The sequence below is a fragment of the Sus scrofa genome, chromosome 15 (genome assembly GCF_054392235.1).
Source record: "Sus scrofa isolate SSC_HxYL_T2T_F1_AM1 chromosome 15, Sscrofa_HxYL_maternal_Yorkshire_Landrace_v2.0, whole genome shotgun sequence".
Taxonomy (NCBI): Eukaryota; Metazoa; Chordata; class Mammalia; order Artiodactyla; family Suidae; genus Sus; species Sus scrofa.
This window is the reverse complement of record NC_139397.1, coordinates 148,207,950-148,223,975: the sequence shown is the minus strand read 5'-3', so window position 1 is coordinate 148,223,975 and position 16,026 is coordinate 148,207,950. Positions and strand designations below refer to the sequence as shown.

Below are 16,026 nucleotides of genomic sequence, written 5' to 3'. Positions count from 1 at the left end.
CCTTTTTTTCTCTAGGGTTGTCAGCTACACTTTACATTACTGTATGTACATAATTCTGTAGATTAGGGAATGTAATATGAAGGAAAAAATAACCCAGGGGACCCTGAAGTGGCTCCCCAGGTGGGACCATGTGAGCTCGAGGAGGCGTCCTTCCAGTGAGTACTTACCATTCTCTCCACCTAGGTGGGAGCCTGGGGCTTCGCTGCCTGGCAGGGACGTTCACTTGCTCAGGTTCAGGGCACTTCTGGGAACTTGTGTGCAGTGTCTTGTATCATCCCGCCAGGAGACCTCCCAGGCAGGGACCATCACTCGCTCCCCTTTTACAGATGCTGAGAATGGTTGAATGGCTTAGCCAGAGCTGGACAGCACGCAGCCAGGTCGCTCTGATTTAGAACTCTGATGTCTTTCCGCTGTGCTGTAAAGTAATGGTGTTCACCTGCAGCTTCCTGGGACTGTCGTTTATTCCCTTGGCTGTAGCTTCTTTTGGGGGGTGGGGGAGTTGATTGTTTATAAAACATTACTGGTTTTTAATAACCAGAATTTCTAACTTTTGCTCCACTCAGCTCCCCCTTCCCTCCAAAAAGTTTTCTTCCTATTTTGCCAGTATAGCAACTGTGCTGAAAAACTGAAACCCTATTAAAGACTAGTTAGCAATTTTTTTTTTTTGTTTTGGTCTTTTTAGGGCCGCACCCGCAGCATATGGAAGTTCCCAGGCTAGGGGTTGAATTGGAGCTGTAGCTGCAGGCCTATACCACAGCAATGTCAATCCGAGTCGAGTCTGTGACCTACACCACAGCTCACGGCAACGCTGGATCCTTAACCTACTGAGCGAGGCTAGGGATCGAACGTGCATCCTCATGGATGCTGGTCAGATTCGTTTCCGCTGAGCCACAGTGGAACTCCACAAGTGTTATTTTTATTTGCAAGTAATGCAGTTTTTGGTGGAATAGAAAATTAACCAAATTGGCACAAAAGCTTAATTTTTTTTCAGGCTCTGGAAGAGATAATTAACTTTTTTTTTTTTTTTTTTTTTTTGTCTTTGGTCTTTTTAGGGCTGCACTCAGAGCATATGGAAGTTCCCAGGCTAGGGGTCTAATTGGAGCTATAGCCGCCAGCCTATGCCACAGCCACAGCAATGTGGGATCTGAGCCATGTCTGCGACCCACACCACAGATCACAGCAATTCTGGATCCTTAACCCACTGAGCGAGGCCAGGGATTGAACCCACAACCTCATGGTTCCTAGTCAGATTCGTTTCCACTGCACCACGACAGGAACTCCAAGATAATTTACTTTTAAAATGAGTCATAGTTCCCTGGTGGCCTAGTGGTTAAGGATCCAATGTTGTCAGTGCCATGGCCCTGGTCACTGCTCTGGCATAGGTTCAGTCCCTGGCCCAGGAACTTCCACATGCCACCCGCATAGCAAAAAAAAAAAAAAAAAAAAAAAAAAAAAAATTAATAATTATTAGATCACATCCCATTTTATATTCATTTATCCAGAAGGGTCAAACTGACAAACTTTTAAAACATATTCTTCTGAATTTTTTTTCATCCTGGTTTTGATTTCTTCATAGGAGGCACATGGCATTTACGAAAAATGGATTGGTGCTTTGAAGCTGGGGAGCCTTTATGTGAAGAAGTGAGATTATTTCTATGCATTTCATTTGTAAAATGATTGTGTTTGTTTTGTATTTTCTTAAAGACACCCACCCCCACCCCCCCATATGAATAAATTCCAGAGAAAGAGTTACTTTTTTCCAGGATACAGAAATCCACACTCGGGTCTGCTTTCACTTTCTCCCCCTGCAGCTTTTTCATAGAGTCAGAGGGAGTTTCAGCCCAGTGGAAACGTATCTACTGACATTTGTATAGAGGCCTCTTCTGACAAGAGGCTGTGTCTCTAGTAGGAGTTTTTCATTAGGATGCTGCGACCCCCTGAGAACAGAAGACATTGGAACCAATGAAAGAACTTGAAGATACAGTCGGAACTTTGAAACCTGAATGTTTTAATGTCGGAGTTTCTCTAAAGTAATGATGGCAGAATTCATTTTACCAACCAGTCACCTAGGCTCTGTCTCAAACTGCATCTCTAAATCCCACCCAGACTTTTAGGGTAGACTTAGGAGCAGTGTTATCACAGGATGTTTGGATTCTGGCTAATCCTATTGTTGCTCCAAACAGTCAATCCACCCAGTCCAAACCCATGGCCTTAGAAGTAGACCGAGCACAAAGCTTAGTGAGAAAGCGTAGGTGCTTGTGCTCACTGCCCTTCCCCCCAGTCTTCATCTGCCTGCTCTCTGTTCAGCGAGACAGTGGCCTTGACACTTTAAATCAGAGGTCGATTTAAAGCAGGTGTGCAGGGACCCTCTCTGGAACACTGTTTGCTGTGTGACATCAGGGACAGTGTGGAGAGGCCCCTCTCGAGTCTTAGCCAGGAATTTGCAGCCCAGGCTAAGGAGTGGACCACAGAGAATCTTCAGAGCATACAGTTTGGGTGTCACAAGAGTGTATCGAGTCAAATGGTTTCCTCATTTTCTTCTCTTATTATTGGACAGTAAGAAGAATTATTGGAAATATCCCAAATCAGTATCAAACAGTTCAGGCAAAAGCAAACTCATTACCCTCAGAATTGGCTTCTTTCCACAGATTTGCTGTTTGTCTTTCCCGTCCTGATCTTTTTCGGTGGCTCACCCTACTTAGCTGATATCTATCATGTTTGGCCTCAACCTTGAAAGGACCTGTCAGTTTTCCACTCTTTCTGGACCGCTCCCACTGCGGGCCTCCTGCTTCAAGCTCTGTGGTGTTTTGTTTCTTTTTTGGCCACGCCATGGCATATGGAGCTCCCAGGCCAGGGATTGTATCCAAGCTATAGTCGCAGCCTAAGTCGCAGCTACAGCAACGCTGGATCCTTAACCCTGTGCCAGGCCAGGGGGTTGGACCCTCGTCCCAGTGCTCCCTGGAAGCCACCAATCATGTTGTGCCATGACAGGAGCTCCTGTTTGGTTTCATTTTGTTTTTGCCTCTTACCTAAGTTACTTCTGCTGGCTTCCCTGAGCCTAGGCGTTCACTTTAGTTTCACAGGTATAGCAGCTAGACCGATCTTTAAAAATCCCTTCTCAGAAATCTTGAGTGGCTTTTTCAAGAGCAACTGAAAACTTCTTTCTGTTCCACGTCTCTTTGATCTGTGACCACCTTTCCAGCCCATTTTCTTTTCTGTTCCTCTCCAACAGGTGCCTCCCACTCTAATAAATCTAGTCTCTTAGCTCTCCACCAGACAAGCCTGAACCTTGACTTGCCCTGTTCTTTTCTTGAGAAATTCCTTCTTTATTTCCTGTGGCTTTTCCAAATCCAGTCCATCGTTTGGGCTTAACTAAAATATTATCTTTGTAAATCAGTCTTTCATCATTTCTCATCCATCTCCCTTTAATTTTTTACAGTTCATAATTACACAATTTTAATACATAGTGGTATTACTGCTTTATATAGCCTTAGCTTATTTCCATCTCTTCAATATCTGCTTTGTTATTCACTTACTTATTTCTTGAAGAGGTAACAGAGGCAGTAGGGTTATTTTTAAAAGATCAAATGGTCTGTTTATTCCTTTCAGAAGTCATAAATGACCAAAAAAGGAAAAAAAAAAAAAACTTTTACTTTTTGTATTCCCAGGATGCAACACTGAAAGAGCTTATGATATGTTCTGGAGATACCTTGCTTTTAGTTGAAGGGAAACTTCCTCCTCTGGTAAGATTTTGCTCCTGAGTAGACATTTTGTAGGCAGCAGTTACTGTTTCATGATGACAAAGATAACACATTGCCATTGTGTGAAAATGGGGAAATACAATCCCAGAGAGAATACGACCAAAATGCTACCAGACAGCCATCGTATTTTACATCGTTAGTGTTTTCTTCCTATAAAATCAGGTTGTATATACAATTTTATTTCCTACTTTTTATATTTAATTCTTTAACCTGACCGTAAAATCCAAAAACAGTCATCATATCCCATGTGTAACTTGACGCAGTTTAATTCACCTGTATCCCTGTTGTTGGAATTTAGCTTGTTTTAATTTTTTTGCTTGTATCAATAATTCTTGAGTATAAAGCCTTCTTAAGACAATTCTAAAGATGGAATTAACAAGTCAGAAAGTGTAAACTTTTTGAAGGCTCAATGCTGTATATCACCAAATGGTTCTCCCAAAGAGCTGTACCAGTTACAGTCCTAGCGGTGGTCTGAGGGGGGCTCACCCCTGCTCTTCCACAGATGCTACGTATCGCCACTTGAAAAAGCCATCACTTACTAGTTTGGTTTCTCTTTTTCTTTTTTTTTTTTTGTCTTTTTGCTATTTCTTGGGCCGCTCCCGCCTCATGTGGAAGTTCCCAGGGTAGGGGTCGAATCGGAGCTGTAGCCACCGGCCTACGCCAGAGCCACAGCAACGCGGGATCCAAGCCGCGTCTGTGACCTACACCACAGCTCACGGCAACGCCGGATCATTAACCCACTGAGCAAGGGCAGGGACCGAACCCGCAACCTCATGGTTCCTAGTCAGATTCGTTAACCACTGCGCCACGACGGGAACTCCCTGGTTTTTCTTTTAATGTAGGCATGTAAAGATGAAAACAAGAAAATGACCCAAAATTCCAGCACTCAGTCATTTACTTATGATTAGAAAATTCAGCATAGAAGGCTATAAAATGATAAACAGGTTTCTCCTATATCTTTCTCTCCAGAAAGTGCTACAGTTGAGTTCTTTTTCGATGTCTATTCTTCCAAGAAAAACATTGCTCCCGTATATGTCCTGAATGTAGATATGTGCCTGTCCTTTTTAAAGTTTACCTAAAGGGGATCGTAGTTTCCATCCTGTTTTATACTTTTGTTTTTATCTAGCTGCTAAAACGCATTAGTCTCAGTCATCCAAAAGACCAATTTTTATGATTTTAAACTTTTGATGGTAAAAACAGTAACGTATAATATTAAAACAGTACTTAATACATCTTAAGGAAAAATAATAAACAGAGGAATGTTTTCTGTATCGATGTTTCTCTCTATGGAAGTAGAAGTTGACTTGATCTGTGCATCACCACAGTGAGACATCTCCCTTCTTCAGGGCTTCCTGAAGGTGCCCATCTGGTGGTACCAGCCACGGGGTCCCTGGCGTCACTGGCATCATCAGGACCAGATGGACTGTACCTTTGCTCAAGGTGGGAACTGGAGAACTAATTCCACCTGGTTCTGCCAACACAGCAGAATTACAGCAGCCAGTGTGTCATAAAGAGAAGTAAAATGACTGCTTCTGCTCTGAGAGGCAACTGAAATGTGTATTTTTCTTAAATGTAAGGTGGAGGAGTTCCCACCTGGCACAGTGAGTCACGTATCCAGCAGTGTCACTGCAGTGCCTTGCGTTGCTGCTGTAGCATGGGTTTGACCCCTGACAGGTGTCACCCCCAAAAATTAAAAATAAAATGCAAGGTTGAAAATCAAAACCCATATTCCGTAATTCATAACATAATAAAAACCATCCTTTTTTTTATGGCCACACCTGTGACATATGGAAGTTCCTGGGCCAGGGGTTGACTCCAAGCCACAGCTGCAACCTGCACCACAGCTGCAGCAACACCAGATCCTTTAACCCACTGCACCGGGCCAGGGATCAGACCCATGCCTCTGCAGCAGCCTGACCCGCAGCAGTGAGAGTCTTAATGCCCTGCGCCACGGTGAGAATTCTAAAATAGGAACTCATCCTATTTTTATACAATGGTTTGTAACTTCTATGAAGTATCTGTCTTTTGGGGGGAGGGATTTACTTTTCATTTGCCATCTGTTATTTATTATCTTTGTTATTCAATATATAAAATTTTTCAAGGAATTGTTATCTATCATCTCTCCGGTTCCTCACGGCAGTCTGAATAGCAGGCCCAGTTGTCATAGCAGACTGGTAGGATACTGAAGTCTCGTGATACTAGTGACTTCGGTGCAGTGCCCAGGGCTGGAGAGGCAGGACTGGAGCCAGACCCTGCGCAGCTCCTGTTTTTCCTGCCACCGCCGTCCAGGAGCTCCCGGTGTGGACTTCCTCACACCCACTCTAGTGAGGAGACTTAGGCCCGGCCCCCTGCTTCCTCCCCACGCAGCCCAGAGGGAGGAGCTGTCTCCAGGAACTCAGAGGCCGAGCTGCTTGGATGGAGTTGTACTAAACCTATCAGCAGTACCCAGACATGGGCGGAATTTCAGAACCCTGAAGTAGATGCCTTTAAACTCCTGTCACACATCTTGCTCTGTCCTTTGTAGGTGCTCCTGGTGACAGGCAGGCGGACGTTTCTCTCCACTACTTGGGAGACATTGAAATCTCAGAAGATGCCACCCTGGGGGAGCTGAAGTCTCAGGTCAGCCTTCCTCCTGCCACATAGCGTAGTGGTGATCTGGCTGCTTCCAGTGAGATATTAACATATTCTTCTATTTCCTTTTGCCTCAGTTACAGTCTGTTCTGATATGGCATGTGTTATATGCCATGTTCAGGGGTGAGTACCCAACAGGCCACACGCGCATAGAGCCCACACAGTCCCTGGGTTTGTTTCTGCCCCATGGCTTTCATTTATCCCCTGACAGGCATGCTGTGCTTTCATTTGAGCATCTCCTCAGTGACGTGCAGCTCATGTTCATTTTGAGTTGTTAGGGACGCATTCTTTGGAACATTCGTGAAGCATTCACCTTACTCCTTTATTTACATTGTTTTGTGTCATCGTGATTCATGTGTTAAATGTTGTTAGTTAAAAGCTGTGTTGTCCCTGGCCCAGGAGGTCAGACTGTCAGCTAGATGTTAGGGTGTTAAATGAAAATGGATTGTTTGCTGGGGTATCAGCATCCACAGGCAGAGAGTCTTCCCAAAATGCTGAAGAAATGTCTCACTCTCGTTAGATTAAAACGAACATCCTTTTTTCCTCTTAGAGGAAAAGATGTGGGAGCATGTGAGATGAATTCGTCAGTCTCTGGCAAATGACTTTTCTTGTGTGTCCTCAGCCTATGAAATACCTTCCTCAAAAAAAGCAAGTTGTCTTAGTCTCATTAGAAAAGTAGAGAGACTTTTTTTTTCTTGTATTGGATTAAAAGACACAAAAATGCTATTTCTAGATTTAAAATGGATGAATATTGGCCTTTTCATATATAATGCAACCCAAATATATAGATAGTTACCTATCCTTTCAGAATTAGTACAGCAGTTTGGGCCTCACAGTTGGGATCCAGAGATTCTGCAGCATTTCAAAATCAAAAGAAATGCCCTTGGCAGAGCACTTGAGGATCAGAGTCTGCTTTTGCCAGCGTGGTCCCTGCTCCTGTGAGTTATCGTCATGGAGAAATGAGTTTTAAAGTCTCATTTTTGAAAACAGTCGTTGAAAAAAGGAGTTTTTGGCTCAGATTCAGGCCGTTTCAGTAGAGAGGCATATCAACATTAGCCAGGACAAATTTAAGAGATACTCCTGTGGATTTTTGTCATTACTCAATATTATCATTACTCAAGATGCTCTCTTCCTCAGATATCATTGTGTTGCGCTTCGTTTTCCCCTAAAGCAATCTGTCTGTAAGAGCGCTTTTGCAAATGTCTGTTTCCTTTCTAGGCCCTGACCTTGCCGAACTTCTCGGAGTTTCCCGTCCCTTCCCCAGCCTTCCTCAGAGCCTGGACGGTGGAGTACAAGCGGCCCGGCAGACTCTTACGCGTCCACCAGCAGCAGCTCAAGTAGGTGTCTTGGTGAACCCTCACTCGCAGAAAGCCCGTTCCCCATTTGCCAGGTGGATGCTGTTATCTGTCGGCAGTTGAACTCTGGGACAGCTTCGGCTTTTCATGCTAAGTATAAATGTAGTTTATCTGTTTTCCTGTGGTCCAGAGGCTGTGAACACAGTTTCAAGTGTTGTTTTCCTCCAGCTTTATTGAGTGCTGATTGAGTAGAACATCGTCTGAGTTTAGGGTGTATGAGCCGTGGATCTTAGGACTTACATAGTGCAAAACCATCACCACCGTAGTGTTAGCTCATGTCTCCACCACGTCTGCAGTCACCGTTTCCCTCCCGTGGTGAGGACGTGTGAGAGCCCCTCTCACTAGCAACTCCCGAGTACGTGACAGTGTTACGAGTGAGTGCTGGGATGCCCTGTACGGTGCGTTGATGATAGTTGGTAACTGGAATTCTGTACCCTTCGACCAGCATCTGTCCTTTTCAGCCACTCGCAGCCCCTGGTTTAACCACCAAGTTAGTTCCAGTCTGTCAGTTCAGCTGTTTTTAGGTTCCACATGGAAGTGATGGGTGCGCATTTGTCTTCCCGACTTGGTGTGGTGCCCTCAGTGTCCGTCCGTGTTGTCGCACATGACAGGACGTCCTTCCTTCTCACAACTGAATGAATTCCCCTGTGTCCACATACACACAAACACCCCACTGGTTTATCCGTTCATTTGTTTTTTTTGGTGGTTTTCTTTTGTCTTTTTAGGGCCGCATCCGCGGCATATGGAGGTTCCCAGGCTAGGGGTCTAATCGGAGCTGTAGCCGCCGGCCTAGGCCTGCACCACAACCACAGCCACATGGGATCCGAGCCGTGTCTGCGACCTACACCACAGCTCACGGCAACAACGGGTCCTTAACCTACTGAGCAAGGCCAGGGATCCAACCCACAACCTCATGGTTCCTAGTTGGATTCGTTTCCGCTGTGCAACGACGGGAGCTCCTCTCCGTTCGTTTGTTCACAGAACTGGGTGTTTCCGTATCTTGCCTGCTGTGAACAACGCTCCTGTGAACAGGGGGTGCCGCTAATCTCTTCAAGGTCCTGACTTCCTGTCCTTTGGTGAGATACCCGGAAACGAGGTTGCTGGATCATAGGGTAGTTCTCCTTTTAATTTTTTTGAGGAACCTCCATTCTGTTTTTCCATAGTGGCTGAGCCAGTCTCCATTTTCACCACAGTCACAAGAGTTCCCTTTCCTCCCCATCCTTGCCAACACTTCTTCTCACCTGTCTTTTTGATGATAAGTGTTCTGACAGGTATGAGATGAGTACCTTTTCATGTACCTGTTGGCCATTAGTATGTCTTCTTTAAAAAATGTCCAGCAAGTTCCCGATGTGGCTCAGCGGTAATGAACCTGACTAGTATCCATGAGGACGCAGTGGGTTAAAGGATCCAGTGTGGCCGTGAGCTGTGGTGTAAGTCGCAGACGCAGTTCAGATCCCCCACTGCTGTGGCTGTGGTGTAGGCTGGCAGCTGCAGCTTCAATTCAGTCCCTAGCCTGGGAACCTCCATATGCCACAGGTGCAGCTCTAAAAAGACAAAAAAAAAGTCAGAAGTTCCCATTGTGGCTCAGTAGTAATGAGCCCTGCTAGAATCCATGAGGATGCAGGTTCAATCCCTGGCCTCGCTCAGTGGGTTAAGGATCCAGGCATTGCCATGAGCTGTAGTGTAAGTCACAGCTGTGGCTGTGGTGTAGGCTGGCAGCTGTAGCTCCGATTTGACTCCTAGCCTGGGAACCTCCATATGCCACAGGTGTGGCCCTAAAAAAAAGCGAAAAAAAAAAAAAAAACCTTGAAATTGGTTTAAAAATTGTTTTAATTATGTGATCCAGTATTATTTTGTTTCCTTTGTCATCAGGGAATATAAGTTGGGGAAGAGAACTGAGATCTGCTTAGAGCCCCTTCAGAAAGAAGAACACTTGGGGTAAGATGTTCTCCCACACACACAAAATTATACACATCTGATCATAGTAGATATATATTTTTTTTAATTTGACAGTCAGTAGTAAAGTGTTTTTTCACTGCTTCCAAGTAGTCTGGTAACTTAAAACAGACTGTGTTCCAGAAATGTGTCTGCATGTAAGCCTCAAGTGCACGGTGAACCCATAGTGATCTTGGAGTGTATGCGGGGTGCCCCTCCCCAGCTCTGAGCAGTGCCTGCAGACCGTCTCTCATCACACCGATTGACGGTAGCACTCGGCCCTTTGTCCTCACGTCACTGACGTGTTACATGCTTAGGGAATGGGAATTACCCATCATTGCCTATCTCCCACTCCTAGAATGTAAGCTTTTTGAGAGTAAGCACTTTGTTTTATAAGACATTGTTGTCAGTATCACCAAATAGTAAGTTTCCTTCTACCTGACCAGATATGATTGCTCTCGTTGCCTGCCCGTTGTATAACAACTCTGCTGGCACTCTTTCAGCAGTATCTGACCTTCATTTAATCCTACTGTTTTGTAAAAATGCATTTTATTTTATGGCCTCCCTTGTGGCATATGGAAGTTTCCAGACCGGGGATTGAATCGAAGCTGCAGCAATACCTGATTCTTTAAACCAATGCACCAGGCCAGGGATCAAACCCATGCCTCCACAGCAACCCAGGCCACTGCATTTGGATTCTTAACCCACTGCACCACAGCAGGAACTTATAAAAGTGCATGTGGGAGGGGGAGTTCCTGTCATGGCTCAGTGGTTAATGAATCTGACTAGGAACCATGAGGTTGTAGGTTCGATCCCTGGCCTTGCTCAGTGGGTTAAGGATCTGGTGTTGCCATGAGCTGTGGTGTAGTTTGCAGACAAGGCTTGGATCCCACGTTGCTGTGGCTCTGGCATTGGCCAGAGGCTACAGCTCCCATTCGACCCCTAGCCTGGGAACCCCTCCATATGCCACAGGAGCGGCCCAAGAAATGGCAAAAAGACCAAAAAAAAAAAAAAAAGTGCATGTGGAAGTTCCCATTGTGGCTAAGCAGTAACAAACCCCACTAGTATCCATGAGGAAGCAGATTCGATCCCTAGCCTCACTCAGTGGGTTAAGAATCTGGCATTGCCACAAGCTGCTGTGTAGGTTGCAGATGTGGCTTGGATCTGGCATTACTGTGGCTGTGGTGTAGGCCAGCAGCTTTAGCTCCAGTTCCACCCCTAGCCTGGGAACCTGCACATGCTTGTGGGTGTGGCCCTAAAAAGACCAAAAAAAAAAAAAAAATTCCTAATGCATATTGTATTACCAGGAGTAGTTTCCTGGAGAGGAATGTCTGGATCAAATGGTAGGGCATTTTAAAAGTCTTATACTCGGAGTTCCTGTCGTGGCACAGCAGAAACAAATCTGACTAGGAACCATGAGAATACAGTCCTCGTTCAGTGGGTTAAGAATCTGGCGTTGCCGTGAGCTGTGGTGTAGGTCGCAGATGCAGCTTGGATTCCCCCCTTGCTGTGGCTGTGGTGTAGGCCCAGAGCTGTAGCTCCGATTCGACCCCTAGCCTGGGAACCTCCATATGCTGTGGGTACAGCCCTAAAAAGACAAAAAAAATAAAATAAAATAAACATCTTACACTTTTGAATTTCTTTCCAGGTAAGTTATACCAGTCTCTGTTCCCATAAGCAGTATTTCTGAGTATTTATTTCACTTTCCCTCAAACCGTCATTGAATGTCATCGTTGTTTAAATGTTTGCTAGATTGGTACATGAAAAATATCATCTTGTCTCATTTGCTTCAATGCTTTGATTGCTAGTAAGATTGGAGCATTTTTTTCCAAAGGCTTATGAGTCAAATGTATTTTGTGAATGTGTGAATTATTTCATATATTTTTCCTGTTATTAGTGGGCTCTTAGAGGTCTAATTTGTGTGGGCTCTTCCTGTAGTGTGGAGTGTGTATGTCATGCAGTGTAAGTCCATCCTCTGTCCTCTCCGACAGCCATGCTGTGCGCTTCCTTAGCCCCCTTCCCCGCCCCCTCTGCTGCCCTCGCCCTCCCCAGGTAAGGACTCTGGCTCCTCGTCCTCTTCACCTCGGTCCCTGCTGCCTCCTTGGCAACTCCTGCACCTACGCCGACCGCCCTTACGCCCTGGGACCTCAGCTCCCCCCACTGACCCTGCAACACCTACCGCCAGGGCACAGGTTTAGTCTCAGAAACCCCCTCCTGACCACAGCCCTCCTGCCTCCGCCAGTCTCCTACTTCACCAGCCTTCACTCGCCTGTGTTGTCTGTTCCTTCAACCCTTTCTTTTGATGAAAGCACCAGTATAACAGAAATATAACATTAAAATCACTCACTGTCTCATCCTCCTTTAGAAGTTTTCACTTCTCCTCTCTGCCTTCTGGTTCTTCTGTGGTTTTACTTCCTGTCCTTCCCTAACAGTGTCCACACATCGAGACGTCTTTCTGACCTTTCCAGATGTTCCTCCTCTTTCTCTCTCCGCAAGGACCCCTCGGCCAGGCCCTCCTCCTGCAGAGGTCTCCTTTGTGCCTGCAGCTACACCATCACCTGTCTCCCCAGCTCCAGGCCCGCCCGTTCTCCCTGGCTGAGTCTCCACGGCGTCGGAGACATTTAGCATCTAAAATGGCGTTTTTCTGCCCGCTTCCAACTTCGGGCTCTGAAAACAGCATTTCCTAGGGAGTTGCCCTGTCGGGAACCTGCTCAGGTTGACCCCTCCTCCCTCCCTCCACTGTGGTCCAGCTCTGCCTCCAGTCTTCTGTCCATGCCCCACCAAGGAGCTGCTTCCCGCGTCTTCAGCCTGGCCTGCTGCCTCCCCTGGGCCCTGCTGTGGATTCAGAGCAGGAGCAGTGAATCACCTCCACTCTGGGTCAGCGCTGGAGGAGATGAGAGTGAAGGCTTCCTGGAGTCGCCTGTGGCTTCGCAAGTTAAGGATCTGGTGGTGTCAGTGCTGTGGCTCTGGGTACTGCTGTGGCACAGGTTCAGTCCCTGGCCTGGGAACTTCCATATGTTGTAGGGGCAGCCAGAAAACCTCAAACCAAAAACAAGAGCAAAGTAAAGGTTTCCCGCCAGCCTTGAAGGTTTAGAGGAATCAGAGGGGACACTTTGCATCACATCCCCGGAGCTATGGCATGTTTCCCATTTTGTTGTGAATCTGACGTCTGACTCTTTTCTGGTACAGCCCCCAGGATGTGCTGCTGAGGACACAGATGCGCCTCCCTGGCAAGAGGGCATATGCTCTGCCCGTGGACTTAGTGTGGGACACGGCCCGAGGCTGGACGGCTGGCTCCCTGAGGCAGCGAGTAGCCAATTTCTGTTCTCTTCCTGTGGAGAAAATCGAAATTGCCAAATACTTTCCTGAAAAGTTTGAGTGGCTTCCAATATCTAGCTGGGTAAAGTTGTGGGGCTTTTTCAGGGAAATTGGGCCTTCCTGCCATAGCAAATAGTTAACTACAGCATTCCACAGATAGGGAATTTAGTAAAAATTTGAGACTAAGTTTTCTTTATTCAGGATGCTTAATTTTTTTTCTGTAGAACCAGCAAATTACTAAGAAAAAGAAGAAGAAAAAGCAAGATAATTTGCAGGGGGCACCTTATTATTTGAAAGATGGAGATACTATTGGTATTAAGGTAAGTTTCTAGCAGCAAATTTACACTTTGACAAAACACCAGGATCAAATGATTTTACGGAGAAGTTTTATCAGATCTTCAAGGCATAGATAATCCCGTTTTATATAAGTTGTTTCAAAAAATGGGGGGAGGGAGTTCCCGTTGTGGCTCGGTGGTTAACGAATCTGACTAGGAACCATGAGGCTGTGGGTTCGATCGCTGGCCTTGCTCAGTGGGTCAAGGATATGGCATTGCCAAGAGCTGTGGGGAAGGTCACAGACCCGGCTCGGATCTGGCGTGGCTGTGGCTCTGGTGTAGGCCGGCGCTGCAGTTCTGATTTAGACCTCTAGCCTGGGAACCTCCATCCATATGCTGCGGGTGCGGCTCTAAAAAGACAAAACGAAGCGGGGGGGAGGGTGGAGAGGGAAAGCCAGACAGCTCATTTTATGAGACCAGAAGAAGCTCGATACCGAAAGTGTAGTTTGGGGTCTGACGAGATGCTTTCCGAGCTTGTCACTAAATGTAGAGCTGTAGGTTTTGTGCAGGTACTTACTCTTAGGACGTTTCTTTCCCCTCCGGGTTTGCTCGAGGTTGGATTTGGGGGGGGGTTAATCACCCACTCAAGGCATATGGAAGTTACTGGGCCAAGGATTGAGTCTGAGCTGCAGCTGTGACCTGTGCCACAGCTGCAGCAACGCCAGATCCTTTAACCCACTGTTCTGGACCAGGAACCGAACCCACGCCTCCTCAGCAACCCAAGCTGCTGCAGTTGGATTCTTAAGTCACTATGCCACAGGAAATGCCTCAGTTTTTTTTTACATCATGAATGAGCACTGGGTTTTTAATAACTAAATCATATTCTATGCCTTTTCTGCACCTGTTTAATTAGCTATGTGACTTTTCTTCTTCAGTCTGGTGGTGTTATTACACAGTCGTATTCTTGACACTGATCTATCTTTGCATTCCTTGGACAAACCTACTTTGTTGTCATGTATAATATTTTAATCCTTAATATAAGAATTAATAATTATATTAAATTATTGAATTAATAATTTGATTTGGAATTAAAATTAATTTTTATATTAAGGAGTAAATATTTCCTTAACCACCACTTCTATTCAACATCATCTTAAAAAATATAACCTGAAGTTCCCGTCGTGGCTCAGTGGTTAGCGAATCCGACTAGGAACCATGAGGTTGTGGGTTCGATCCCTGGCCTCACTCAGTGGGTTAAGGATCCAGCGTTGCCGTGAGCTGTGGTCTAGGTCACAGCACAGCTCGGATCCCGAGTTGTTGTGGCTGTGCCATAAGCCGGCAGCTACGGCTCTGATTCAACCCCTAGCGTGGGAACCTCCATATGCCCTAGAAAAGACAAAAAAAAAAATGTGACCCATGTAATATGACCTTCCACCCAGTGAAGAAGAAATAAACAAAAATTGAAAGACAGGTTAATAAAAGAAGTTCTAAAAGGAAAATATAAAGCTATTCTTAAGTGGAGTTTTTCTACAAAGGAGAGTTAAGAGACTATACCAATAAACTATTAGCTCTCAAAGGTTATAAGAACAATATACGTAAAATTACAAAGTACCTGAGAATACATCCAACAAAAAGATTTATAAGGCCTTCTGGAGAGTATTACAAAAATGTTGAGAGGCATGACCGTTTCAGTTAGATCCAGAGCCATGTCATGTTCCTTCCAGGAACAGTCAGGATGCAGGTAAAGGTGTCAGTTTCCCCCACATCCGTGGGTTCAGTATCATCCCAGTGGAAAACCATGTAGGTTAAAGAGGATAAATTCACATGGAAGAGCAAAGGGTCAGGGAGTTAAGATGTCTTTAAAGAGCAAGGTCAGGGTGTTCTGTACCAGTTCCCTTTGTGGCTCAGCGGCTAATGAACCCAACTAGGATCCATGAGGATGCAGGTTCAATCCCAGGCCTCACTCAGTGGGTTAAGGATCCGGCGTTACCGGGAGCTGCAGTGTAGGTCACAGACATGGCTGTGGTGTAGGCCAGCAGCTGCAGCTCCTATTCGACCCCTAGCCTGGGAACTTTCTTATGCCATTGGTGCGGCCCTAGAAAGCAAAAAAAAAAAAAAGGACTGATTACACAGCTGTGGTGACCATGTAGCTTTCGGGCAGATGTAGGATTGAAATAGACCTCAAAACAATCACACATGTAAGAAAACTTGGATTATTTAATAATGGTGCTGGGAGAATTGGAGAATCGGTTATTCCTGTAGGAAAAATTATAGTCATAATTTTTATTTCATTTTCATAGAGGGATCTTCAAGTTTGTGTGAGCTTCAGGATACAGGTTTTTAAAATCTGTATCCACCTCTGCTCATACCTATATGAAGACTTAAATGTGAAAAGCAGTGATTTTTCAATCTTTAGAAGAAAAGATGTAAGAAAATGTGACTTATGGATTTCTTGAAATAAATAAGCATAATCCATAAAGAGAAGGAACATACAAAGAACTTACACTGATTCTTCTTAAACTCTTCCAAAAGCTTGAAGAGGTAGGAACACTCCCAAAGACATCCGTCACCCTAATACCAAAACCAAAGACAACCAACAAAATTATAGGCCAGTATCTTCGATGACTATAGATGTAAAAATTCTCAACAAAATTTTAACAAACCAAATCAAGAAGAAATTTGTCATTTGAACAGAGTGATTACTAGAAGTGAAATTGAATATGTAATTTAAAAACTCCCTACAAACAAAGA

The 16,026-nt window shown here is 45.2% G+C and overlaps 1 protein-coding gene across 50 annotated transcripts in view; it reads left to right on the top strand.

The window, feature by feature from the left end:
- The window catches only part of USP40 (ubiquitin specific peptidase 40), an 82,064-nt gene that overhangs the window by 60,121 nt on the left and 5,917 nt on the right, over nt 1-16,026 (top strand). For 24 of the 50 annotated variants that reach the window (XR_014830277.1, XR_014830278.1, XR_014830279.1 and 21 more), the window contains 8 exons: nt 1,577-1,641; nt 3,669-3,743; nt 5,108-5,201; nt 6,286-6,380; nt 7,611-7,729; nt 9,620-9,685; nt 12,872-13,082; nt 13,225-13,320. Coding sequence is in view for 22 of the 50 variants with exons in the window: in XM_021076209.2 (XP_020931868.2) it covers nt 1,577-1,641; nt 3,669-3,743; nt 5,108-5,201; nt 6,286-6,380; nt 7,611-7,729; nt 9,620-9,685; nt 12,872-13,082; nt 13,225-13,320 (821 nt within the window). In the remaining 28 variants the exon portion in view is untranslated. The other 26 variants (XR_014830272.1, XR_014830264.1, XM_085000733.1 and 23 more) reach the window with 15 other exon arrangements.